Source organism: Malus sylvestris, chromosome 7 (assembly GCF_916048215.2).
Source record: "Malus sylvestris chromosome 7, drMalSylv7.2, whole genome shotgun sequence".
Lineage (NCBI taxonomy): Eukaryota > Viridiplantae > Streptophyta > Magnoliopsida > Rosales > Rosaceae > Malus > Malus sylvestris.
The window spans coordinates 2,765,270-2,792,191 of record NC_062266.1 but is presented as its reverse complement, the minus strand read 5'-3'; the positions used below and the strand labels follow the sequence as shown (position 1 = coordinate 2,792,191).

The 26,922-nt window shown below is 39.6% G+C and overlaps 2 protein-coding genes and 2 pseudogenes across 4 annotated transcripts in view; 1 reads left to right on the top strand and 3 right to left on the bottom strand.

Annotated features, from left to right (window-relative positions):
- LOC126628964 (putative disease resistance protein RGA4) overlaps positions 1–6,013 on the top strand; it is a 44,404-nt gene extending 38,391 nt beyond the window's left edge. Inside the window, exons 4-8 of the mRNA XM_050298852.1 lie at positions 1,779–4,117; positions 4,292–4,631; positions 4,839–5,096; positions 5,771–5,835; positions 5,926–6,013. Coding sequence (XP_050154809.1) covers positions 1,779–4,117; positions 4,292–4,631; positions 4,839–5,096; positions 5,771–5,835; positions 5,926–6,013 — 3,090 coding nt within the window. The remainder of the gene's footprint in view (positions 1–1,778; positions 4,118–4,291; positions 4,632–4,838; positions 5,097–5,770; positions 5,836–5,925) is intronic.
- LOC126628503 (60S ribosomal protein L13a-1-like) overlaps positions 1–20,071 on the bottom strand; it is a 47,941-nt pseudogene extending 27,870 nt beyond the window's left edge.
- LOC126628962 (60S ribosomal protein L13a-1-like) lies at positions 5,840–8,242 on the bottom strand (annotated as a pseudogene).
- Positions 20,072–20,677: 606 nt separating the features above from the next.
- On the bottom strand, positions 20,678–24,401 carry LOC126628493 (pentatricopeptide repeat-containing protein At2g13600). Of its 3 annotated transcripts, XM_050298193.1 has the most exons (3): positions 24,244–24,401; positions 21,516–23,712; positions 20,678–21,237 (listed from the first exon to the last, which is right to left on the bottom strand). In XM_050298193.1, exon 2 carries the CDS (start codon positions 23,653–23,655, stop codon positions 21,535–21,537), a length of 2,121 nt encoding a protein of 706 aa, XP_050154150.1. In that variant the 5' UTR covers positions 23,656–23,712; positions 24,244–24,401; the 3' UTR covers positions 20,678–21,237; positions 21,516–21,534. The 3 variants fall into 3 exon arrangements, with proteins under 3 accessions (XP_050154150.1, XP_050154148.1, XP_050154149.1); XM_050298191.1 differs by having other exon boundaries at positions 20,678–23,712; positions 24,244–24,400; XM_050298192.1 differs by lacking the exon at positions 24,244–24,401 and adding an exon at positions 23,933–24,196 and having other exon boundaries at positions 20,678–23,712.
- Between the last annotated feature and the right edge of the window lie 2,521 nt (positions 24,402–26,922).

Genomic DNA, 26,922 nt, shown 5'->3' with positions numbered 1-26,922 from the left:
GCACACGAAATAAACCAAAACCTAAGGTCCTATTTATAGTGTATTTATAGTGCATAGGACTTAGGTTACAATGAGAATTCTAATCCTAATTGGAAGTAAATCCAAATCCTAATCAAATGTTAATTAACAAAATCTCTCCATCAAGCAAGGAATCCAACCAAGAAATCAAATCCAAACTCAAAAAAGACACCAAAATGAAATAGGTACACAAACCTAATTTTTGCATCATCCTAATTTTGAGCCATAAATTACAGCATCCTAACAATCCTACCCCCAAAATAAAGGCATGTCTTCATGCCGTAATTGTAGTTTATGCTAAGTTAGAACCAATAAGCTCTGCCTTTGTCCAAGTATTAGCGTGGTAGCTACAACCAAAACAAGTCCAAACTTGTCATCAGTTGCTGAATATTTCCCCAAATATAACCTTGGTGAAAATGAAAAATTTCCAAATTCTCTAGCATCCCAGAAGCACACTAGCCTCCAACCGAACAACTTTTTCCTTCATGATTCTGATGCATATAATAGTACTGAACAAAGACCCAAAAAGTTGTTCAATTCATCTACTGAACAACTTTGTCATGATCCAATAATAATCTTGTTTCCTCGGATTAGCAAGGCATCACACGAATTGGCATTATCATCACAATACTATATCAACCCTATCAAACGCAACAGTTCCTTGACCATGAAACAATTATCTTCAAATAAAATGGCCCATCTTGATATCATGAACACTTCCACAAATTTTTATCTCATCTAACACTGTAAAGGTTTGTTCAAGTCTTTCGGTCTCCCACAGTGCATGGAGGACTTTGTTTCATATAATGTTGGCTGGATATGATACATATAATGTTGGCTAGCTCATATCCGGACTATGGGTGTTAAACAAGATATGACTATCTTAGATGAGAGAGACGGCATCATTGTTTTCCAATAGCAATGTAGACTATCCAAAACACCGACGAGACATTGAATCTCTCATGAAAGCAATGTCTTTGTCCCGCAAGCATTACATGTACTCATGTTCTCGTCTTTAACTTGGACGTTGGCCAGCTAATGAGCTACAATAAATGTGTTATAATGATAAATTGTCTTTCCTAAACACTATAGTCCGACTAGACTTGACCGCTTTTCTAGATACACTACCTTAGACGGTAATGATTGTTGACCACCGGACACCCATTCATCTTGATACATAGTATTCTCCTTAGTGGGCTTAAGTGACCCATTAACCTTCTTACATATATTGACCCATTAACATTATCAGGGTCCTAACATTCTCTTTATCAACTAAATGGCTAGTAAAAATAAAAGGAATGTAGAAGTGCATAAAGGTCATTAAAAAAGGCCATTGCTCTTTCTCCTCACCCATGTACTTCTACTGTTGCATTATTGATCTTGTAGGTTGATAGTCACAAATTTATTATAGCCACCAAAACTTGATCATTGTGAACCAATTTAAATAAAATATATTTCTCACGTGGATTAAAATGTGTGTGTTAGATTCACTATTCTCTCATCTCAGCCACACAGGTGAAATCTAAACTGTATAGGAAGTCAACTGATATGTTAACAACACCATGATAACATTGATAAGTATAAAAAAGTTTAAATGAAACATTTGTATGGACAAGCCAAGTAGTCTGCATCAATACAACACAATGTGCACATATTAGTCAGCTTCTGTCAAACTACAAATTGATGTTTTTATTGTTATAATCGGTTATGCAACCTATGAATTATTTAACAACTAAATCTAACTATATATGAACCAACAGGTGTTCGGAGGAATGTTGTGTTCTAAGAATGAGGCAAATGAATGGTCAGCAATTCTAGACGGTAAAATATGGGACTCTCCAGAAGCAGAAGAGATGATCATCTCGGGATTGAAGTTGAGTTTGGATAATTTGAAATTCCCAATTTTGAAACAATGCTTCGCTTATTGCTCAATGTTCAAGAAAGGCTTTGAAATTGAAAGGGATGGCCTAATCCAACTGTGGATGGCTCAAGGATTGCTTCACATTTCTTCCGAGAATAGTGATCTAGAGATGGAGGATATAGGCACGGAGTATTTTCAAATTCTGTTGCAAAACTCCTTACTTCAAGATCTTACGAAGGATGACTTTGGTGTTGTTGCCAAATGCAAGATGCACGTTCTTGTGCATGATTTTGCAGAACTTGTATCAAAATCTGATAGTGTGACTTTGAATTCTAATGAGATGGTCGGCACACTAAAGATTCGACATGCTTCACACATTCCTACTTCGGATTTGGAATTGATTTCAAAAAAACGTTTAAAGGGATTGCGCTCATTGTTTTCTAATAGTGAAGTTCCTAATAACATGTTGCCAATGTTTAGGGGTTTACATGTCTTGAATCTTTACAATGCTGATATTACGGAGCTGCCGAAATCAATTAAGAAGCTGAAGCAATTGAGGTATTTAAACGTTTCTAGAACAAAGATCAAAGCAATCCCCAAATCTATCGGCAAGCTCCATAACTTACAGACATTAAGAATGGAGTATTGTAGACTGCTGAAGGTGTTTCCTAAGGAAATCGGAGATTTGATCAACTTGAGACACATCTATTTTGGTCCTGTCCAAAAAAAGAAACGTGCTAATTTTGGTTGGTACAGGGAATCTCATGTTGGGGTAGGGCAATTGACTAATCTTCGAAAGATGCCTTATTTTATTGTGAGTCCTGATGGAATCGGTCGTGGAATTGAGGAATTGGCTGGCTTAAACCACTTGAAAGGTGAACTGGCTATTTATGATTTGGAACATGTGAGGGATGGAGAAGAAGCGAAGAAATCAAATTTAGTTGAAAAGAGAAACATACGAAAGTTATCACTTGTATGGGGTGAGGAAATGAGGCCACGCAACAACAGTGAAGAAGATGTTCTCCAAGGCCTCCAGCCACACCCAAATTTGGAAATTTTAGAGATTTACAATTTCATGGGTGCTAAATTTCCATCTTGGAAGCCGCACAACAACTTGAAAAAAATTCAATTAATTCAGTGCGACGTATGTGAAGAAGCCCCCATGCTTGGCCATCTACCTAGTCTTATGCATCTTGAGTTTAATACAATGTGTAATCTAAAACGTTTGGGAGATGAGTTTTATGGCTATGATGACGTTGATGATGCAGTGAAGACCAAGGCTTTGTATCCTGCATTGAAGACGTTCAGAATTAGTGCGGCCCCAAATTTGATCGAATGGATTGAACCACCAGTGGTGAAAGAAAAACAAATATCGGTGTTTCCTCGCCTTGAGGAGTTGGATCTCGTGGAGTGTCCACAAATGAGAAATTTTCCTGATCATTTTGCATCCCTCCGTAAGTTGGATATGAGTATTTGTCACGAGCTGTCAAACCCAACAAGTCTGGTAGAAAAGTGTATCTCTCTTAAGAATCTGGAAATAAGCAACTGCGACAAACTTAGATCCCTTTCATTATTTGGTTTGACATCCGTCCAGAAATTGTTGTTTAGTTCACGTGGTGGTAAATTAACATCAACGAGCCTGCATAGTGGACCAGAATTGTACGGCCGAGTTTCTCCTAAGGAGTTGTCCATAAAATGTCCATCTCTTGAAAATTTGGAAATAAGCTGCTGCGATAGTCTGATGTCCATTTCAGTTCACGGTGCAACATCCCTTCGAGGATTGAAGATTAGTTCATGTGGTGGATTAAGATTAATGGACCTACAAAGTCTACCAGAATGCTATACCCCTCTACAGGTGTTGTCTTTAAGGTCGTGCAAAAGTCTGGAGCCAATTTCAGGTTTACACGAATACACATCCTTTCGTGAATTGACCATTGAAGATTGTGATGGACTAAAAACTCATGCATCGATTGGGCTTGAATCTTGCACTTCTATTCGTGCGCTGGGCGTCCACGATTTGCAACAATTGAGGCAGTATGCAGGTGATGGGTTAGACATCTCTCTTATTGAGGAGTTGACCATTTATAAATCCCCCAAGTTAATAAGCATTTCAGATCACGGTCTAACGACACTCCGCAAACTGGTACTTATTGCAAGTTATGTAGTGGAATTGTCTGTCGTTGGTTGTACTACAGTGGAGGAATTGTATTTACAGGATTGTACATCCCTTGGTTCACTGTGTATCGACAATTGTGAAAGGCTGAGGCATGTTTCGGTTGATGGGCTAGAAACACTCATTATTCTTGAAGAGTTGACTATAAGGAATTGCCCTAGTCTAACCTTCAATCCAATCACTCCATGGATTCGAGGATTAGTGATTGAGGGTTGTGAGAAGCTTTCAAGCTTGCCGAGTGGGTTGAAACATTGCAACACAATTGAGAGATTGAAAATAAGTGGTAGCCGAAACTTGGTATCCATTCCAATTTCAGATGTATTCCCGCCATCCCTTGGGCAATTTGTAATTGAAGATTGCGCTCAACTATCAAGCCTGCCAGGCCGTCATCAATCTCTTGAGGAGTTGAGTATAGTGAATTGCCCTATGCTAAGATGGAGTTCAGTTGCCGATGAGGGGAGGAGGCTGACCGCCCTCCGGAGATTGGTTATTGCAAGTTGCAGCGGACCAGAATTGAAAATTGGCTTTATCACTACTCTTGAGGAAATTTCTTTACACGATTGCACATCCCTTGGCGAACTGATAATACGACATTGTCGGAATTTGAGGCAGATTTCTTTACACGATTACACATCCCTTGGCAAACTAGGAATACAGTATTGTCAGAATTTAAAGGCTCTTCCCAGTTTAGACAACCTCACATCCCTCGGTAATTTGAGTATTGTGGGATGTGATGGATTGACAGGTCTGCCGAGTGGGCTCTCATCCTGCACATCTCTTGTCGACTTGGAAATTGAAGGGTGCAAAAATTTGATATCTCTGGCAGATGTCGATGTAACTGGCTTGCAATCTCTTTCCGATTTATCAATATGTAGTTGTGAGAAATTACAATACTTGCCGACGGGTCTACGCACTCTGACTCGTTTGAAAAAGTTGGGGATTGGTGAATTCTGGAAGGAGCTCGATTCTTTCCCGGTTTCGCAAATTCCATCATCACACACATTAGTATTTTGGGGGTGGCCCAAGATCAAGTCTTTGCCTCAGGTAATTAATCACTCGACTAGTCCTGTAACAGACTTTAGAATATATGAGTGTGATGGGCTGGAGACTCTTCCAGAGTGGTTGGGTGACCTTACATCTCTCTACCAACTACATATTTACAAATGCAAGAATCTCAAGTCTCTGCCTTCCGCCCAAGCTATGCAACGCCTCACCAAACTAAAATATCTACGGATTGCTGGATGTCCCCTTCTGAAGGAACAATGCGCCAGGGGTACCGGCACAGAATGGCCCAAGATTTTTGATATTCCAAGAATCACAAGTAATTCCTTCTCTCTCAAAACAAATAATTCATTTGTTCAATTCTCCTTCTCTCAGGGTGCGTTTGGTACGCAAACGGGACGGAACGGAACGGGACAGGACGGGACGGAACGAAGGTGTAATTTTTGAAAAAGACATGGGGTATATTTGTCTTAAAATGGTAAAACATTGTGTTCCACAGACGTGGAACAAACCCGTTCCAGGGGGAGGTGGGATGCAAAAACACCAAAAATCTGTCCCGTGGAACAGCCCGTTCCACCCATTTTTGGCGCACCAAACGCGGGACGGAACGCCTCGTTCTGTTCCGTTCCGTCCCGTCCCGTCCCACGTACCAAACGCACCCTCACGTTTCTTATTCAGTATTGCGTATTGACCAAACCTCTTTTTTTGTCAATTAGTTGATTAAGATGAGGATGAAGATTGAATATTGGCCTGAGATTCTTCACATTCTAAACGTCAGTAGGTAATTTCTTGTCAAACCAAATTATTCATCAAGTTTTATGTCTTCAATATTTAGTTCCAAACCTTTTACCATCATTTCAACATGTTGCAGGTTGATTTCTACATTTCTTGCCAACCTCTTTGTGTTACATCTGATTTCTCAAAACAAGATGCTCGACAAGAAGTTCACTAAGATGTGATCCCGAATAAAAGCCAAAAGAAACTCATCGAGATGTAATCCTCAACAAAAGAATGTATGACTGGCAGGGTAAAAAAGACGACGACACCACTTCATAGCCCTAAACTTTTAATATGTCACCGAATAAAGGAGTTGAAGCTGGGAACCAAGCTTCTCCTCTGCAGATTTTTCGGTCTTCAACCAAGCTTCTTCCTCTCGTATGCCAACTCAGCCATCTCCTTTCTCTTGTTCTCTAGCTCCTGTGAACACGAAATAAAAAGATGTTCAGTACTTGGCATATAACTTTACCAACAAATGTAACATTGCATTCATATAAATCCGAGAACATCATGCCATGGATGCAAAAACACGTATAATGCAAACCTATTGCCAAGCTTAAAGGCAGTTTCCAAATTCGAGCACATCTCAAGAAATTTTAAAAACATATAAAGCCATGTATGATCATGAAAACCATATTCATGGATGAATAAATACATAAACATCATAAAACCGACAAGTGAAATGATGCAAATGATGAAGATAACCCTGTAAGGTAACAAATGTATCGACTCTGCTGTGGCTAACAACAATCTACATTCAAGTTACTTACAACCACGATATAAAATATCGATGATATCGGAAATATCGGTAGTCCAAAAACATGGAAATTTCGATGGAAATATCGGGATATTATCGATATCGATAAAAATTGAATAAAAACCACGGAAATTGTAAGAAAAACTTGGAAATTTTTATTGAAACTTTGGAGAATGTTTATTTAGTCAATTATCTATTAGTTTATCAAAAACAATTAGAAGGAAATGCATTACATGATGGATTTAACTGATTTAAGTTGATTATACTGCGAGCTGGCAAACACTGTGAGTGTAGAAAATATGTAGTAATTAATGAAAAAAAGATTAAACACACCATAATCATTTATATATAATGATTTGCTACAATATTTTACACTTTATACATTGCATGGTAAGATACATGTGTGATTTAGTACCACATAAAGTTCCTATGAGGTTCAAATTTTTCACTATCTTCATCATCTCTATGTGTAGAGTAAGTTTATTGTGAAGAGTATTCATCAAATGATAAATCTCCAAAATAGTTTTGCATGTAATTGTTAACATGCCACTCATATAAATATAAATATTTTAGCATATTATCACTCTAACATAAGTGATATATCGTGGTTAAGGTGTTGGAGGAGTAAAATGGGAGGGGTTCAAATCCTCTTTGTGTTTTTTTTTCCTCCATTTTTTTTCTTTTTTTTTCCTTTTTTTTCCCTTCCTTTACATCGATATTTTCGATATTTTAGCGATATTACACCGATATTCGATATTTTCCGATATTATTGTCGATATTTGTACGATATGTACATGGATATGTTCCGAAATATCCGTGATTCGAAAAAACCGAAATATCCTCGATATTTCGTCGATATTATCGATATTTGTACGATATGTACATGGATATGTTCCGAAATATCCGTGATTCGAAAAAATCGAAATATCCTCGATATTTCGTCGATATTATCGATATTTCAGACTATGCTTACAACAATTAAAAGGCAATGTTAACAAATTTTGACATCATTAAACAAGAATTGCAAAAAGCATAAATCTTTTGAGTTGAATTTCATCTTACCCTGATGGTGTCATAATGATTCCATCCGACCTCGAACAAAAGCTGACCCAACAAGCTGTATTTGTGGCCCTTCTAAAGCCTCAAAACCCTAATTTGACAATTGATCACAAACCCCAATTCACTGAAGCAATTCATCAAACACTTAGAAAACAAAAACAAAAAGTCACACCGCCACCATACTCACTTGATAGCATCAGGAACCACCATCTTCTTCGTCTAGTCATACGGTGGTGGGATGCCCTCGTAAACCTTTAGCCTCGCCAGAGCCCGCGCTTAGTCTTGTGCGGATCATCCTGAAAAAAATACAAACCAAACGGTGAGTTTTGAAGCAGAGAAACAGAGGCACAGAGGACCAGAATGTGAATTACGAAATTACGGCATTACCCTCAGACGTTGCGCCATAAGATTTTGGCAGGGGAGATGTAATGAATGGGGCCTTGAGAGGGTGTTCGGTGTTCATGTGCTTCATGAGGAACTTCATGTACTTCAGCTTCTGCGTCACCAGACCTCTCGATATGGCGGTCTGCTCGGGGCGCACGACTGCGGTCAGCTGGCCGTTGAGAAGGTCCTTGGCGTGCAAGTCTGATGCCATGTTTCCCAAGTCAAGAAGGATTCTCTCCTAGTTTCTCTCATTGATTAGTTAGGAATTTGTTCTCTTTTAGGAGTTTTTTATCAGACTTTTTAGGATTTTATTAGAATAAATAGAGGGCCCTAGGCTATCTAAAGGGGGGTCAAGAAAGAACGGAATACAGATAAAATTTGTCCAAAGGGAAGGAGGACAGGCTAGCTTGTTTTACCTTTCTTTTCTGGGTTTTATCTTCTTCCATGACTTCTTTTGTGATTTTTATTATGACTGTGTACTTAAACTACTTTTTTAAGGTTTATGATGAAGTCATGACATGATTATTTTCGAAGTATCTTGTTGATTATTATTCGATTACATGTCATGTTTAATTCTTAATCTTTGTGCTTAATCTATTTTAGTCTCGAATGTTATTGTGACTGGCCATCATTGTGAACTTGTTTTTAGATAATTAGATAAATCTAAGAGGATGACCAATCAATTAGATTTATTGGAACTAAGATTAAGAAGCGTAGACAAACTAGTGAGGATGACTAAGCGATGTCTTAAACTTGGACGTAGCTGAAGAATCGATTTGTTCCCCATTTGTCGTATGGTCCATCGAGATTCTCCAAAAAATTTCATTTTTCAAACCAAGGGTAAGGCTCTGAAGAAGGAAGCACCCCATTGTTCCGTTGTCATTGTCCGACATTCTCTAAACAAGTACAAACACTCTAGAGTAGTGCAATGTGTCAAGGGTGCAAAAGCCAGTTGAATGGCTGGAACTGTTCGATCTTTAAAAACGATCTTTGGATTCCTAAGCTCCGGGAAGTACCGCTGGAGCCAAATTTGTACCATCCAAAGTGGCCCTTGTCCGTTGGTCTGGAATGGCCCATCTTTGGTCATCTTGTCCAGCATCGAGTACAGATGAGACAACATGAATGGCCCCATGGCAACATCATCATACGCATTCAATGCCTCGGCCAGAGGAATCCACTCCAATTCGATGCATTTGGAGGGATTTGAAAACAATAACTTGTTGAGCCAATACAACAGGAAATGTATGCGCTCCTGATCGGGATTTGCCCGAAGGGGGTTGGAGCTGGAACGTCCCTTGAAATAATGCAGGAATCCTGAAAAGGAGGTGCCCGAGGCCTTGAGCTCGGCTGGATCGCTATTCATTTTCACAAGAAGAAGGATAGATCCGACATTTCCTTTCTTTTTCTTATTAGTTTCCCTAGGAGCTGCCCAGTCCTTGGTGATGTCAACACATTTGCCCGACGGCCGAAGCCCGAACAACTGAGCCATATCTAGGATCGTGGGTGTCATCGGGCCCATTCTGAAATTGAAGGTGTTGGTGGTGTTGTCCCAAAACAGCATTGCTATATTGAAAAGCTCGGCATTCAAAGTGATGCCTTGCTTGGGCAGTATAATCAGGTTGTAGATGCCTTTGGATCGCCATTTAGCTTCGTGAATGGGCTTCAGGTCATCAATCCATTGTCCCCACTCTTCATTGGAGGGAGTAGGGAAGCCCTGGGTAGCGTGACTTCAACCTATTGGACAAAGACCAGTTCTGGTCCTATATCGATTGAGAGTGATCCATGTTGCTAACAGCAGGTTACACTCCAGTACATCTGGGACTGGGTGAGTCCATGCAGGACCCAGAGAGAATGCATCTCTATGTTCGAAGAACGCATCAAGATGAAGATTAGGCTGATCTGGGTAGAGCAATCTAATCTGATGTCTGAGTTTGGTGATGCCGTCACCAGTTTCGTATCGGGGGCAGTTTGAAACCGTCATTGAAGAAACTTTGAAAGAACTAAGAAACTGGGAGACTGAGAATTCGTAAGGATTGAAGAAATCAGAAGCAAAGGTAATGTGGTTCTCAGTCCAGTTTTTTCATTTTTATATGTTTACAGTTTAACGGTCATTAGTGACGCCGATATTGGTTCTGACGAGGAATTTGAGAGGTTTAAATATAATTAAAGCCAATCTTAATGGCTTAATCATGTTTAAAAAAGGGGCAATGTTCGGACAGAAGATAAGCAGTTGGGCCTGTTTCTAAGGCACAACCTTATTTATTTCCCATTTAGCCCATTATTGGACATATTTAATAAGCAACGCCCATCAGCCCATTCACAAGGCCAATCACCAAACGTCTTGATATAGCGGTCTGCTCGCCGCGCACCATTGCGGTCAGTTGGCCGTTGAGAAGGTCCTTGGTCACGACCGCGCCAGATGATCGAGCATGTGGTGGTGCCTATCCACCACCACTCGCTTCGTGCAGATTCTTGATCCAAACACCATTCTCGCTCTCCCAAATTCTCTCTCTCACAACTAGGGTTTTTGTCAACCGCGGGCCCAGCATCGGTTTTTGGGCCAACTATTAGGCTTAGAACATTTCTAATAATGTTTTGTATTGAGCCAGTAATTGGGCTTTTTATTGACTTGGATGGTAGATCCAAGAGGTTATCTCTAGTGCACTCTTGTCCAGAACTAAACTTTCTTTTGATATGCACTAGAGAAAATTTGTGAACCAAACCGTATTTTCTCACAACAAATCTTTTTGGAGTGATTTAGATATGAAAGTAAGTGTTAGATGATAAGTTACCAAGCATTTCCTTAACAATATGAAGTGTTTTTAATGTAGTGTAAAGTTGCGATGCATCTCGGTCTAAGGAGAAATTTTAGCGTGCGACTAAAGGGTCATAAGTACGTGCGGCCGCTCACAAAATAGTTGTTATATTTTCTTAGCATCCAAGGTACCTTGTGATCCCATTGATGTGATAGTTTCTACATACGAACAACTGCGTAGAAGAAATTTTCTAGATTGAAGGATCATGAATAGGAAAATACAAAAGATAGTTGTTAGAAAGTCTTTGAAAGAAACAAAACAAGTTAGCGAGAATCATGGAATGCACTATCTCAAGTTATTATCACATCCACAAGAGTTTGATATGACTGTTATACAAGTTGTAGTGTCGACTCACTGGTTAAAACTCTATCTACGCAACCAAATATTAAGTATGAATGTGTGAACAAGATATTTACTACTCCTGCTACAAGCCTGCACAACCTTTTGATGTTCCTCAAGTATGAATGTGTGAACAAGTATGACTGGCCTTGTGAATGGGCTGATGGGCTTTGCTTATTAAATTTGTCAAATAATGGGCTAAATGGGAAATAAATAAGGTTGGGCCTTAGAAACAGGCCCAACTGCTTATCTTATGTCCAACATTGCCCCCTTTTTAAGTAGGATTAAGCCATTAAGATTGGCTTTAATTATATTTAAACCTCTCAAATTCTTCATCAGAACCAATATCTGCGCCACTAATGACCGTTAAATTGTAAACATATAAAAATGAAAAAAATGGACTGAGAACCACATTACATTTGCTTCTAATTTCTTCAATCCTTATGAATTCTCAGTCTCCCAGTTTCTCAGTTCTTTCAAAGTTTCTTCAATGGCGGCTTTAAACCGTCCCCGATACGAAACCGATGACGGCATCACCAAACTCAGACATCAGATTGGATTGCTCTACCCAGATCAGCCTGATCTTCATCTTGATGCGTTCTTCGAACACAGAGATGCATTCTCTCTGGGTCCTACATGGACTCACCCAGTCCCAGATGTAGTGAAGTGTAACCCGCTAGCAGCAACATGGATCACTCCCAATCCATATAGGACCAGAATTGCTCTTTGTCCACAAGGTTGGAGTCACACTACCCAGGGCTTCCTTACTCTCTCCAGTGAAGAATCGGGACAATGGATTGATGACTTGAAGCCCATTCAAGAAGCTAAATGGCGATCCAACGACATCCACGACCTGATTATGTTGTCCAAGCAAGGCATCACTTTGAATCCCGAGCTTCTCAGTGCAGCGATGGTGTTTTGGGATAACACCACCAACACCTTCAATTTCAGAATGGGCCCGATGACACCCACGATCCTAGATATGGCTCAGTTGTTTGACCTTCAACAATCGGGCAAATGTGTTAACATCACCAAGGACTGGGTAGCTTATAGGGAAACCAATAAGAAGAAGAAAGGAAATGTCGGAGCTATCCTTCCTCTTGTGAAAATGAATAGCGATCCGGCCGAGCTCAAGGCCTCGGGCACCTCATTCTCAGGATTCCTACATTATTTCAAGGGACATTCCAGCTCCAACTCCCTTTAGGCAAATCCCAATCAGGAGCACATACATTTCCTGTTGTATTAGCTCAACAAGTTTTTGTTTCCAAATCCCTTTAAATGCATCAAATTGGAATGGATTCCTCTGGCCGAGGCATTGAATGCATATGATGATGTTGTCATAGGGCCATTCATGCTCTCTTATCTGTACTCGATGTTGGACAAGATGACCAGAGATAGGCCATTCCAAAACAACCAGCAAGGACCACTTTGGATGGTACAAATTTGGCTCAAGTGGTACTTCCCTGAGCTTAGGAGTTCAGAGATTGTTTTTGAAGATCGAACAGTTCCAGCCATTCAACTGGCTTTGGCACCCTTGACACACCGCACTACTCTGGAGTGTTTATACTTGTTTAGAGAATGTCGGACAAGGACAATGGAACAATGGGATGCTTTCTTCTTCAAAGCCTACCCTTGGTTTGAAAAAAGATTTTTTTTTTTGGAGAAGCTCAACGAACCAGACGACAAATGAGGAACAATTCGATTCTTCAGCTGCGTCCAAGTTCAAGACATCGCTTGGGGTGTCCGAAGTGAATACCCCTACAATCATGGTATAGCGGTCTGCTCGGCTCGCACGACTACAAGGAACAGTTCGATTCTTCAACTGCGTCCAAGTTCAAGACATCGCTTGGGGTGTCCGAAGTGAATACCCCTACAAACATGGTATGGCGGTCTGCTCGGCGCGCACGACTACGATCGGCTGGCCATTAAGAAAGCCTTTGGTCACGACCATGCCAGATGATCGAGCATGTGGTGGTGCCTATCCACCACCAATCGCTTCGTGCGGATTCTTGAACCGAACACCATTCTCGCTCTCTCGAATTCTTTCTCTCACAGCTAGGGTTTTTGTCAACCGTGGGCCCTACATCGGCTTTTGGGCCGACTATTGGGCTTAGAACACTTCTAATAATGTTTTGTATTGAGCCAGTAATTGGGATTTTTATTGACTTGGATGGTAGAACCAAGAGGTTATCTCTAGTGCACTCTTGTTCAGAACTGAACTTTCTTTTGATATGCACTAGAGAAAATTTATGAACCAAAACATATTTTCTCACAACAAATCTTTTTGGAGTGATTTAGATATGAAAGTGAGTGTTAGATGATAAGTTACCAAGCATTTCCTTAACAATATGATGTGTTTTTAGTGTAGTGTAAAGTTGAGATGCATCTAGGTCAAAGGGTCATAAGTATGTGCGGCCACTCATAAAATAGTCGTTATATTTTCTTAGCATCCAAGGTACCTTGTGATCCCATTGATGTGATAGTTTCTACATACGAACAATTGCGTATAAGAATTTTTCTAGACTAAAAGATCATGAATAGGAAAATACAAAAGATATGTGTTAGAAAGTCTTTGAAACAAACAAAACAAGTTAGCGAGAGTCATGGAATACACTATCTCAAGTTATTATCACATCCACAAGAGTTTAATATGACAGTTATACAAGTTGTAGAGTTGACTTATTGATTAAAACTCTACCTACGCAACCAAATATTAAGTATGAATGTGTGAACAAGATATTTGTAAAGATGTATTAGGTGGTTCAGATTTAGACAAGTGTACGTAGATTAGGTTGCTAGGTAGTTAAAGTTTGTTAACTTACTTAGTGACTAAGATAGCCTTGTCTATATATATATGTAGATATTGTAACACAAATTATTCATTCAATACATAACAAGATACAATTCATTTCTCTCTCTAAGATTGATATTCTCTCAAATCTCTCTTTCTCTCTCAAGAATGCATATGACAATCAAGAACTTCTTTATATTTTGACATGGTATCCTCGCCGGTGATGACGACTTCTCGATCCTGATCTGTGTTTCTTTTTGCTTCCGCATTCCTGATCGCTTTGCTCTGGTGTGCATTTCTGCTCTTGATTTTCCTCTCTTTATAGCTTTGTGAGGTTGTGTATCTGCGCAGTTGCTTTCTTGCCGTTTCTGTCTCATTGTGCACGCCAAGTGTTTGATTAATTGCTTCTTCCACGATTTGTTTGCATTGATATCGTCTTCCAAGATATCTCCACAATTGCATTCCTTGTGAGTTGTTTGTCCGATTCGTCTTTCTGACTCCATAGATTTGTGATCGTTTTCTCCTGAATTCTCAAATTCTTGCAAATATGGTGACTGCTGCACAATTACAGATTGTACAGTCTCCAATCACGACTCTCATTTCGAATGTCTCTAATTCTGTAACTGTGAAGCTTGATGATACAAATTATCTGGTATGGAATTATCAGATTCGATTGCTTCTTGAAAGTCATAGTATTTTTGACTTTGTTGCTGGATCTCGTCCTTGTCCTTCTCGGTTTATAGATGATTTGGATGTTGAAGGTGTGGAAACTGAGGAATTTCAGATTTGGAAAATGCATGATCGTGCTCTCATGCAATTGATCATTGCTACCCTATCTTCTACAGCCATGTCTTGTATCATTGGATGTCTTACTTCTCATGACATGTGGACTACTTTGAAGGATCGGTTCTCCACCGTCACGAAAGCAAGTATTTTTCAGTTGAAAACTGAATTGCAGAATATCAAGAAAGGCTCTGATTCTGTCTCTCAATATCTTCAAAGGATCAAGGATGTCCGTGATCATCTCTCTGCTGCCGGAGTACTCTTTGAAGATGATGACATTGTCATCTTGGCACTTAAGGGCTTGCCTGCTGAGTATAATACTTTTCGAACAGTTATAAGGGGGAGAGACAATGTTATTTCACTCAAAGATTTCAGGTCTCAGCTATTAGCCGAGGAAGCTGTGGTTGAAAATACTTCTGTGAGTGATTCTTTTGTGTCTGCCATGATGGCAAATGATACCAAAGGCAAAGGCAAGGCTCTGATGTTGGGCGAAGGGTCTCCTCAAACTCAATCAAAGCCATATAGTCCTACTAGTTCAATCAATGCTGGTTCTTATATTGGTGGTTCTTCTAATCACAATGGAGGGTACAGTTTTAACTACAGAGGCAGAGGAAGAGGTAGAAACTACTATAATTCCACTCCTAGGTTTCAATCGGGGTTTTCCAATTCCAGTGCTGGAATACTTGGTCCAGGGAAGCCACATGTCTCTACATGTCCTGACCATGGTTATGATATTCCAACCTGCCAAATCTGTAACAAACGAGGTCATGTTGCTGTTGATTGCTTCCAGCGACATTCTTCTTCTCCTAATCCATCTTCTAGGCCTCAGTGTCAAATTTGTTGGAAATTTGGCCATACTGCCTTACAGTGCTATCATCGCAATGATTTCTCACATCAAGGACGGGCTCCTTCTTCTACTCTATCTGCTATGCATACCACTTACCAACCATCAGCACCTTCAGACCAGTTTTGGGTGGCTGATACAGGAGCAACATCTCACATGACTTCTGATTTGGCAAATTTGAATTTTGCTACTCCCTTCTCTGGTACAGATACCGTAACCACAGCCAGTGGTTCAGGTTTGAACATATCTCATATTGGCTCTAGTACACTCCGAACACCTCAATATGCATTTGAATTACACAAAATTCTGCATGTTCCTCATATTTCTCAACATTTATTATCCATTTATAGACTTTGTAAGGATAACAAATGTCGATTTATATGTGATGAGTTTTATTACTGGATCCAGGACAAGGTCACAGGGAGAATTCTTCTCCAGGGGCTGTGTAGAGCTGGCTTATATCCCATTCCCTTCTCTCTTCCTCAACATCTCATCAATAAAGATCATCAACCTTCTGCATACAATACCACACATTCCGGTTTTCTTGGTCAACAAGTCAAAATAACGTTGTGGCACCACAGGCTCGGCCATCCTTCCAACATTGTGACTTCTACAATGTTAAAACAATCCAATATCTCTGTGCCTGTTTCTCATGTGTCTTCTGTTTGTAAATCATGTTTAGAGGGCAAATTTTCTAAACTTCCTTTTGTTTTTCCTGCACATAAAACTGTAACTCCCTTGGAGGTGATACATAGTGATGTTTGGGGACCTTCTTCCACTGTTTCGGTTGAAGGTTACAAATACTATGTTACATTTGTGGATGAATGTACCAGGTTTACCTGGATCTTTCCAATGATTAATAAAAGTGAAGTGTTCCATATCTTTGCTCAGTTTTATCAGTTTTTGAAAACTCAATTTTCTGCCCCTCTCAAAGTTTTTCAAAGTGATGGAGGGGGTGAGTACTCTAGTCATCAATTTCAACATTTCTTACTTACCAAGGGTATAGTTCATAACAAATCATGCCCTTACACCCCTGAGCAGAATGGTCTTGCCGAGAGAAAGCATCGCCATATTTTAGAAACTGCCATCACTCTTCTCCAAAATGCTTCCATGCCCTCTAAGTATTGGTTTCATGCATGTGCTGCTTCTGTGTACCTTATTAATCGCATGCCATGTCAAACCTTGCACATGTTTTCACCCTATAAATGTCTTTTTGGTCAACCTCCTCAAATTTCCCATCTTAAAATTTTTGGTTGTGCATGCTATCCTCTTTTAAAACCATATAATACCACTAAGTTGCAACCCAAAACATCTCAATGTGTATTTCTTGGTTATGCAGGCCAATACAAAGGTTATTTGTGTCTTAATCTTCTTACCAATAAAATCCTGGTTTCTAGGCATGTGTTGTTTGATGAATTTGATTTTCCATTTTCCATTTCTCAGTCCTCATCTCCTCAGTCTCCTAACATTTTCTCACAGTCACAGGTGCCTGTTCCTATCCCTCGGTCCTTACCACCCTTAGTCACCTCTCAAAACCTAGTCATACCTCCTCAACCATCTTCTTCCCTTGCTCCTTCCCTTCCACCCTCAGAATCCTTGCAAACCCTTCCCTCTCCTACCATTGAGCCAGCTTCTCCGAGGTCTACACAGTCTCAAATACCTATTGATCCGGATTTTCAAATCGAACAATTCCCTGTTGTTCTTCCCCTTCCCTCAGTGAGTTTGCACCCCATGCAAACTCGGTCCAAAAGTGGAATCTCAAAGAGAAAAGTGTTCACCGCAACTGTTCAGTCCTCTGCACAAGGTAGTGAACCTACTTCCTACAAATCTGCGAGTAAATGTCCTGAGTGGCAAGCAGCTATGCAAGAAGAGATAGATGCTCTTCATGCTCAAAACACTTGGAGTTTAGTTCCTCTTCCCTCTGGGAAGAATTTGGTTGGTTGCAAGTGGGTGTATCGGATCAAAACACATTCTGATGGTTCTATAGCTCGGTATAAAGCCAGGTTGGTTGCCAAAGGCTATAATCAGGAGGAAGGTATTGATTATACTGAGACTTTCAGCCCTGTTGTTAAACCAACAACTGTGCGGTTGATCCTGGCTTTGGCAGCTCAATTCAATTGGTCCTTGCGTCAATTAGATGTCAAGAATGCATTTCTGCATGGTGAGTTACATGAGGAAGTGTATATGACTCAACCTCCTGGATTTCAGAGTGTTGCTTCTCCTTCTCAGTATGTGTGCAAGCTCAATAAGTCCTTATATGGCCTGAAGCAAGCTCCCCGGGCTTGGAATGAACGATTTACAAGTTATTTACCTGGTTTGGGTTTTCAGTCCTCCTTTGCAGATCCTTCTTTATTTGTTAAACATAATGGTGCTGGTACGGTTGTGTTGTTACTTTATGTAGATGATATTATTCTTACAGGCAGTTCATCTACACTGATTGATGATGTTATTGTGGAATTAACAAAGGAGTTTGATATGAAGGATTTGGGTCAGTTGAATTACTTTCTGGGGTTGCAGGTTTCATATCAATCTGGTGGCCTGTTTGTCTCTCAATCCAAATACATCAAAGATCTCTTAAGCAAAGTTGATTTGCAAGATTCTAAGTCCTGTCCTACCCCTTGCTTACCATACCACAGACTTCTTAAAGATGATGGTGATCCTTATCACAGTCCAGAGCAATATAGGAGTATTGTTGGGGCCTTGCAGTATGTGACTTTTACAAGGCCAGACATTGCCTTTTCTGTCAATCAATGCTGTCAGTTTATGCATTCTCCCATGACTTCTCATGTTATTGCAGTTAAGCGTATTCTTCGTTACCTTCGTGGCACACTGGACTATGGTCTCCATTTCAAACCTGGACAATTACATCTGCAAGCATACAGTGATGCAGATTGGGCTGGTGATCCCAATGATCGCAGATCCACTTCAGGGCATGTCGTATACTTTGGTTCCAGTCCCATATCTTGGGCTTCTAAGAAACAACACACTGTCTCCAGATCTTCGACTGAGGCCGAATATAGAGCACTAGCTATTGCAGCTGCAGAATTGGCCTGGATTCGTCAGTTGTTATGTGATCTCCATGTTTCTGTTTTCACTGCACCAGTGATATACTGTGACAATATTTCGGCAATTGCTTTATCTTCTAATCCAGTTTTTCATTCTCGGGTGAAGCACATTGAGATAGATTACCATTTTGTCCGGGAAAGGGTGATTCGAGGTGATTTGAATGTTTGCCATGTGTCTTCAAAAGAACAGTTTGCAGATATTCTTACTAAGGGCCTTGCTGCTCCTTTGTTTCAATCTCATTGTTCCAATCTCATGCTTAGTTCGATCAAGCATGAGATTGCGGGGGGATGTAAAGATGTATTAGGTGGTTCAGATTTAGACAAGTGTACGTAGATTAGGTTGCTAGGTAGTTAAAGTTTGTTAACTTACTTAGTGACTAAGATAGCCTTGTCTATATATATATGTAGATATTGTAACACAAATTATTCATTCAATACATAACAAGATACAATTCATTTCTCTCTCTAAGATTGATATTCTCTCAAATCTCTCTTTCTCTCTCAAGAATGCATATGACAATCAAGAACTTCTTTATATTTTGACAATATTGACTACTCCAGCTACAAGCCTGCACAACCTGTTGATGTTCCTCAAGTTGATAAAAATACAAGAGGGAGGGAAATAAAAAGCTAACAAACAAGCTTTACGATTTGGTGAAACACTTCAAATATCCATTTTCATATCCTCAACTACAATCGGACCCTCCTTTCCCTCGAAATGCATCCCCCGTCACAGATACTTAAATCCATCATTCCGAAGGGATAAATTCCGTATACTCAACCACAAAGGAACAAACGCCACTCTGTTGGAGTGAAACACGGTGCACTCTCACTGCCATACTCCTATACAACTTGATCAAAATTCATATGATCAATCCACATACCAAGCAAGCACAAAAAGTAACAGAAATTCAACATTCCATTCAAAAATCCATTGAGATAAAACTTTAATTTTCCAAAGGCTTGTAAAAATAACAACTCAATGACAACTTCAATTCTAAACTTTTGATTAATTATCAAAATTAAGATTAATCTTAAAACAACTAAAAGGGTTCAAACGATCATTTGCATCACATGAGAATTGAATTACTACGTGCATAGTATCCGAAAACCCCCAAAAATTAGAATATGCAAATGCAACAGAAAAATCCAAACGAAAAAAACCAAGGAGATGGGAAATGGAGGATGAAACTGACCCGGAGAAAGTTGCAGGTTTTGGGACGAAGCTTTTTTGGCTCGTGGAAGAAGATGGCTTGCGAAACGGCACCGTTCAATTCTCTTGGTTATCTTTCCTCTTCCTCACTCGCTCACCCTCTTCTGAGTTTCTGAGTTCCGACTCTGACGAGTTGGAGAAGATTTCTCATTTCTGTAATGGTGTAATTGGGCCTTTTATGGGCTTAGGGTTTATGATGGGCTATTTTTGGTGCCAGGCTGCAGCGGTTATTGGTGCATCCCAGTTTGCTTCCAAAACGAAGGAGAAATGTTTCAATGTATCGAAAACATGGTCTGATTAAGTATTATAATACAATTGATTATATTTTTTTTTCAAGTATCAAACCACTTATAATATTATTCTTTGTGTATCTAGCCGTGTTTCCGGTACACTGAGAAATCTTTCACAAATTTTGGTATGAAGATGTTACTTTTGTTCTTAATATTCACGTTGCATTATGACAATTAATTCTGAAATAACATTCTTGTTTAGAGTTAGTTTTCTATTTATTCCATTGAAGCCAAATGTAACGTTCATACAGAGGAGCTCCACGATGATGCCAAATGTTAGGCAATCTCGGTAATTATAGGAAGTTTTAACACAACACTCATAATACTGTTCACTTTTAACGAAAAACCACATTTTTACCTTTCCTGATACTATTCACTACACCTTTATTTGTCATTTTTCATTAAAACTAAAGTTTTTTTTAGACTTTTCGTTAGTATTCCTTTTTATACTACTATATGGAGCGGCCCCTGGTCAATTGTCCTCAACCACATCAGGCAATATTAGTTTGATGTAGAACAACATGAATACCATTAACATGCATTTACATGAATGTAAAATTATTTCTCTACTTGTACTTTTTTTTTCCCTAGTTCTTTGGTGAGGGCACAATGCCAGAGAACATGGTTGGTGAGACAGAAAACCGCCTTCTTGGGCTTCAAAACTTTCCGCCGGGTGACCCTGGCATCCACCCTTTGGATATCAGAGGTGTTAAGCCTGATCCTGCAGTGGCCGCGCTTTTATTATGTGTGCTCATCATCGGTGGTCCACATTTGGTCTCTAACGGTAGTGGTTCAAATCCTTTCTCTGCTGCTATCAATGCTTTCTCTTTGCTCAACTTTATCAGTCTCCATGGGTCAATACTGACACGGAAGCCATGTTTCTTAGTTCGGTAAAGGGATGGGTATGGACAGCCTTCGGTTGGTATGAAACTTAGAATGGCAATTTATCCCATAAGTCAGGCGGCAGATAACTTGTATGCCTTCTGAAATCTGAAGATGCAAAACTAGGGAAGGCTGTGTGCCTGTGTAGGAGATATAGACTTTACCTCAGTTGCATCTTGCCCTCTGCATATAAACCGTGATATGAACGACGGCATTTCAGGTGAATCAAAATCACTACTTACATCCAAGGAGAAATCTGAATCATCATTGTATGGGTCCATTACTCAAGAAGCTCACTATAATCTGCCCCAAAATGAAGAGATTCTCTCTTTTGCACCCAATGCATAATCGTCCACCATAAATTGAAATGAAGAAACATAGGCATGATAACAATAAAGTATGACATTCCTCTGTGAGCTTTCTTTTCTTTTTCATTTCCAAGAATGAAGATGAGTATTTACCAAATTTTATCGAGGAAAATCACCCGACTGCTGCATCTTCCAACATATCGATGTGGTACAATGAGGTTAGTTGGAATTCACCATGTTCTTCATTGGACTCGAGATCACAAGCATCTTCGACATATCCAGATCGCCTCATCTGTTCAAGAAGTAACTTCAAAACATAATGTATTTCTTTCCTTTGAGGATGCCTTTTATCTTTCACCAGGAAAACATGCACATGACCCTGTATTTCAATCCAACTGCAACCTGGCTGCTTGACAATTCCCCGTTGCCTCATCAGCTTCCTTACTCGTATAACATCAGCCCATCTCCCGAGCTCGGCATACATGTTTGAGAGAAGAACATATGGTCCAGAGTTCCTAGGTTCAATATCTAAAAGCTTCTCGGCCACATACTCCCCTAAGGTAATGTTACGATGAACTTTACAAGCAGCAAGCAAAGACCCCCATATAACAGCATCAGGTTGCATTGGCATGACCTCTATCAAATTTTTGGCATCAATAAGGCAGCCAGCTCGACCAAGCAGATCAACCATACATGTATAATGGTCCTTCATTGGTACCAAACCATGTTCCTCACTCATTGAGTAAAAGTACTTTTTTCCTTCATCAACCAATCCTGCGTGGCTACAAGCGCATAGCACACCAATCATAGTGACATGGTCTGGTTGCTCCCCTGATGCCAACATTTTTCTAAATACTTCAAGAGCTTCAATCCCGTAACCATTCTGTGCATACCCCACAATCATGGCATTCCAGGAGACATAATCCCTTTGCAACATATTTTTAAAAACAAGACAGCCATCTTCAATAGATCCACATTTCATATACATATCTATTAGAGAATTCCCGACAAAAATATCAGGCTCTTCCCCGACCTGGAATTGAAATCCGTGCTTCAATACATGTACATGAGCCTGCCTGCCAAGCTGCAGAGCAACAAGACTTGCACACGCATTGAGTAGATTCCCAAATGTATAGTGGGTTGGCAGAACAGACTCCCTCTTTAGGAGGAGAAAGAGTCCAAGGGCCTCTTCATTTTCCCCATTCTGTGTGTACCCTGCAATAAGTGCGTTCCAAGAGACTATATTTCTTTCCATCATCCTTGTAAACATCAATCTTGCTGCTTTTACGCTTGCCGATTTTGCATATCCACTTACCATGGAAGTTTCTGAAACAACATTTCTAACAGGCATCCCATCAAAAATCCATCTGGCTTCTTTTACTCTTTTGCATTTTGCATACATATCAACTAATGCGTTGCACAGAACAAGATCATCCCTGTATTTATCACATTTTACAACACAAGCATGTATTTGCTGACCTTCCTTTATTGCGGACAAGCTTGCGCATGCACTTACCACACTGGCTAAAGTTAGTTCATCCGGTTTGAACCCACACTCCATCATCTTCACAAAAACTTCCAAGGCTTCGCTTGCTGGGCCATTCTGCTCATAACAAGTAATCAAACTGTTCCAAGAAACAGTATTCCGGTCATTCATCCCATCAAAAACTCTTTGTGCACAAGAAACGCTCCCACATTTAGAGTACATATCAATAAGTGCAGACCCCATATAAACATCTGATGAGTACGAGGATTTTGCAATTACAGCATGAATTTGAACACCCATTTTCAACTCTCTTAAACCTGCACAAGCACTAAGAGCACTACCAAATGAGTATTCATTTGGCACAAAATTCTCCCCATGCAATCTAACAAAATATTCCAAAGATTCTTCAAAGCAGTCATGCTGGGCAAACCCTGATACCATCGAATTCCATGAGCACTGGTCAGGCTCAGGCATTAACCTAAAAATCTTCACAGCCTCATCAATTAAACCCAACTTCGTTAATGTGCTTAAAATGGAGTTCCAAGTGAAAGTGTTCCTTTCAGGCATTTTATCAAAAAGTTTGCGTGCATCATCCAAGCAACCACATTTTCCATAAGCATCAATGAGCCTATTCTGGATAAAAATCTCCGAGGAAAATTGGGTCTTGATGATACGGGCATGGATGCGACGTGCATCACGTGCCGACTTGGTTCGGATGCATGAGTCCAATAGCTTCCCAAAGGGTGTGGAGTTGAGGAAGGAGAGGTCACCCACAAATTGTTTGAACAATCCATGTCTAGTTCCCATTCCATTGTCTTAGCTACAACAAAGCAGCATTGGCTCGAAAACACATCAACTCGCCTCCTATAAAGCGGAAACAAGAAATATACTAATGTCATCTGTAATCATCTCATGAAAAATGTGCTAAAGGAAGAAACACACAACATGCCAACCCCAACTCAAATTATCCGAGTAACGAAATACACAAGCTGATTGTGATTCAATGTCGAAAACATGCCAGAGCAAGAATCAACTGTGACTAATAAAAAAAATCAAGGGTCTAGAGAGACGAGAATAATCAAACCTCCAAAATCAACAGAAAAATCTGCAGCAACAGCAGCCATAACCGAAAAAAAATGGGCTGCCACGAGCATTACCCAATTCAGAGAAAAATGAGAAGCAGCAAGTTGATAAATTGATTACGCAATTTGAATTAATGCTGGCTTTCTACTAATAAATGAATGAGATTTGAGTGCTCAAAATTTAGCATTTTTGCCTTTACATCATTCATCGCAGTTAAAATCCAAAATACCGCAAATGAAATCAGGGACAGCAAACAGAAAATTCCAACAGAAAAAGGGAAAGAAGAAAAGAGAAGAGAAGGAGGAAACTCACCTGAAGAATCAGAGAGGCTGGCGGTAGAGGCAGAGAGAGATAGCAGAGCTCGTGAAGGTTTAAACTCTCTGTTTGCTTTACCAGAACTCGTCACTCGTCAGAACACTATTTTGCATCGAAGTGTACAAAACGGCGTCGTCGGAAGTTTCTCAAACTCTTGTGATACCAATTAGGCAATTAGGAGACCAAAACCCTAATAATTCATCTAACCATTTGGGGTGTATAGTCAAATTCAGATTGAAAGGATTTTTTTTTTTTTTTGAGTATATAGATATTTTTACATTAAGGAGAGGAGAGTTTGGCTAACCACATAATGGACAGCCTAATTTGGTAACGAATTTACCATCTACAATATTCGAATCTAAGACCTCTCATTTTTAAGTGAAGAATAATACCACCAGATCGTAGTATTAAGTGACAGATTGAAAGGATTTTTAAGACATTAAACCTTGGAGTACTTATATATTTAATACAATTTTCGTCTAATGGTCATATGCGAATAATGTGATATAAGTATTTAAAGGCTTTTATTACAAATAATCATTTACGTATTGTAAATACATAATTTTGGTCATTTATGTTATGTTTTCTCTTGCACATCAATGATGTCCCTGCCGTCAAGCTCAGTTAAAATTTCATTAAAACATGTGAGGGGCAAACATAACTAATCGAATTGAGCCACATGAATTAAATTGAAAAATTTGTATATAAAAATTTAGAAATAGATTGTCATCTCTCTCCGGATGGGTTTTAGAGAGTCCAAGAGCATTCGTGACCGATTCTCTTTCTCTGTCGAATGTGTTTGGTGAGAATTTATATAATACATGGTTCTTACTTGTAAGTGAGAAGTTTTAAGTTCGATTCTTGTTAAAAGCGAATTTGAACAATATTATTATGGCTAACCCAATATGAGGCTTAGTCCACTCCCCCACCACTTAGTACACGTAATATCGTTTGCTCAAAAAAAATAAAAATAAAACATGATAGTAATCACCAATACCAATCTCATCACCATGATAGGGAAATCATAATAAAGTGTATTACATCATCATCGCCAAGACCAATCTCATCACCATAACTATGAATACTGGCCGTCACATGAAGCTCATTAGATACCCATTAAGAACCCAATGACTTTAATTTGCAGGGCTACCAAAAGTGGGAATGTAAACGACGACCTATTTGAGCTCAATGGGCAATTTCCAACATCAGAAACATGAGGGTTTGCTGACAGCGTCTCTTCCTCCTTGTTCCTTTTGCAGCGTCTCTTCAGTCACTGCACATATTTCGCAACCTACGCACAACAATAAACATCAATAGCTCATGCCATTATTCATGAACACATTGAACAGCCTCAGATGGATATCAAATTCCATATTAAATTGCTAAGAATTGGAAAATAGGATATCAAAGTAAATCAAAAGATTCAGGTACCGTATATATCTCGACAGGTAGTTTTCCCCGAGAAGAAGAGAATGATCATAACATTACAATAAGAAGCCGATAACCCTTCTTTCTAGTGGCAGCTCAAATAAAACCTTCCCCAGAGTACAGAACAGGCTTCTACTATAACGACAACGAACCAGAGTCAGAAAAGTATCGCAAGCTAATATGACAAAGAACAAAATCTAACCTTTCTAGCCAGTTTCTCCACATCTGTTGAGAAGCTCCTTCTATGGAAATCCACAATGGCGTTGTTCGTCGCAATATCAGTGAAATCCAAATTACAGACTCGAGACAGTAGATGTATCCATTCCAAAGTACTGCGGGTAAAAATCTCCCGAATTCCAGAGAAGAAAAGCTTGCATCTTCTGTTTTCATCTTCTTTTGATCTTTAAAAGTATCATTCTCAACCATGGAACAGTCAGCAAAGCTAAAAAATGTTACGCGCCAGGCCCCAAACACAACCAGCAACAAGATGAATTTCAAGATTGATTACCCTTGTAAAATACAGATCCAGCTCCTATATGTGCATCCTATCAATAAACTCATAAATTTTGCCAATATCCGCAAACAAAAATGACATCAACACTTGACAGCAGAGTGAAGACACAACCCTGCGAATTTGTCTGGACATTAACGAGCCTTAGTGTTCATGATTGCGACATGCCTAAAAACCATTGAAGAACCATATCTATATAAATTCTTTGGTTATGATGTTGGGAATAAAGCAGTTTGTACAAGGTCTGTGGTGACTGGACATATGTACAAGATATACAAGATCTGCATCTTCGGAGTAGTCGGGTGCAGAGTCACTAATTCAGTTGGAAGGAAAATACTAGCTAAGAAACCAGAAATACAATCTCCATAGGCTTTTATTTTACGTACATACACTTATTGGGAGACAAACATTTCCTTTATAAATATTGGAGACTTGAGCCTTGCTCATGCAAGCAAGGTCATCCTAAAGACAAAGTCTTGACCCATATCTGACTGCATCTATACAAACAGCCATAGCAAAATTGCACTAGGTATGAAAAGAAGCAACTTCACGTTATCAGATGATGTAAATGTCGATTTCGCATCATCAACATTACATGAATGCATTCATTGACTTTAAAGCAACAAATTCAACATGATATACGAGTAAATTTCAAATAAGGCTAGACAGACTTGGTGTCAACCGTCATCATAGTTGTCTACTAGCCTGGGATGTTTTGTAACAACTGGGGAAACACA

Bases quoted from the DNA above. Each gene is read 5' to 3' on its own strand.
- LOC126628493 (XM_050298193.1), bottom strand. From the start codon at position 23,655: ATGGGAACTAGACATGGATTGTTCAAACAATTTGTGGGTGACCTCTCC.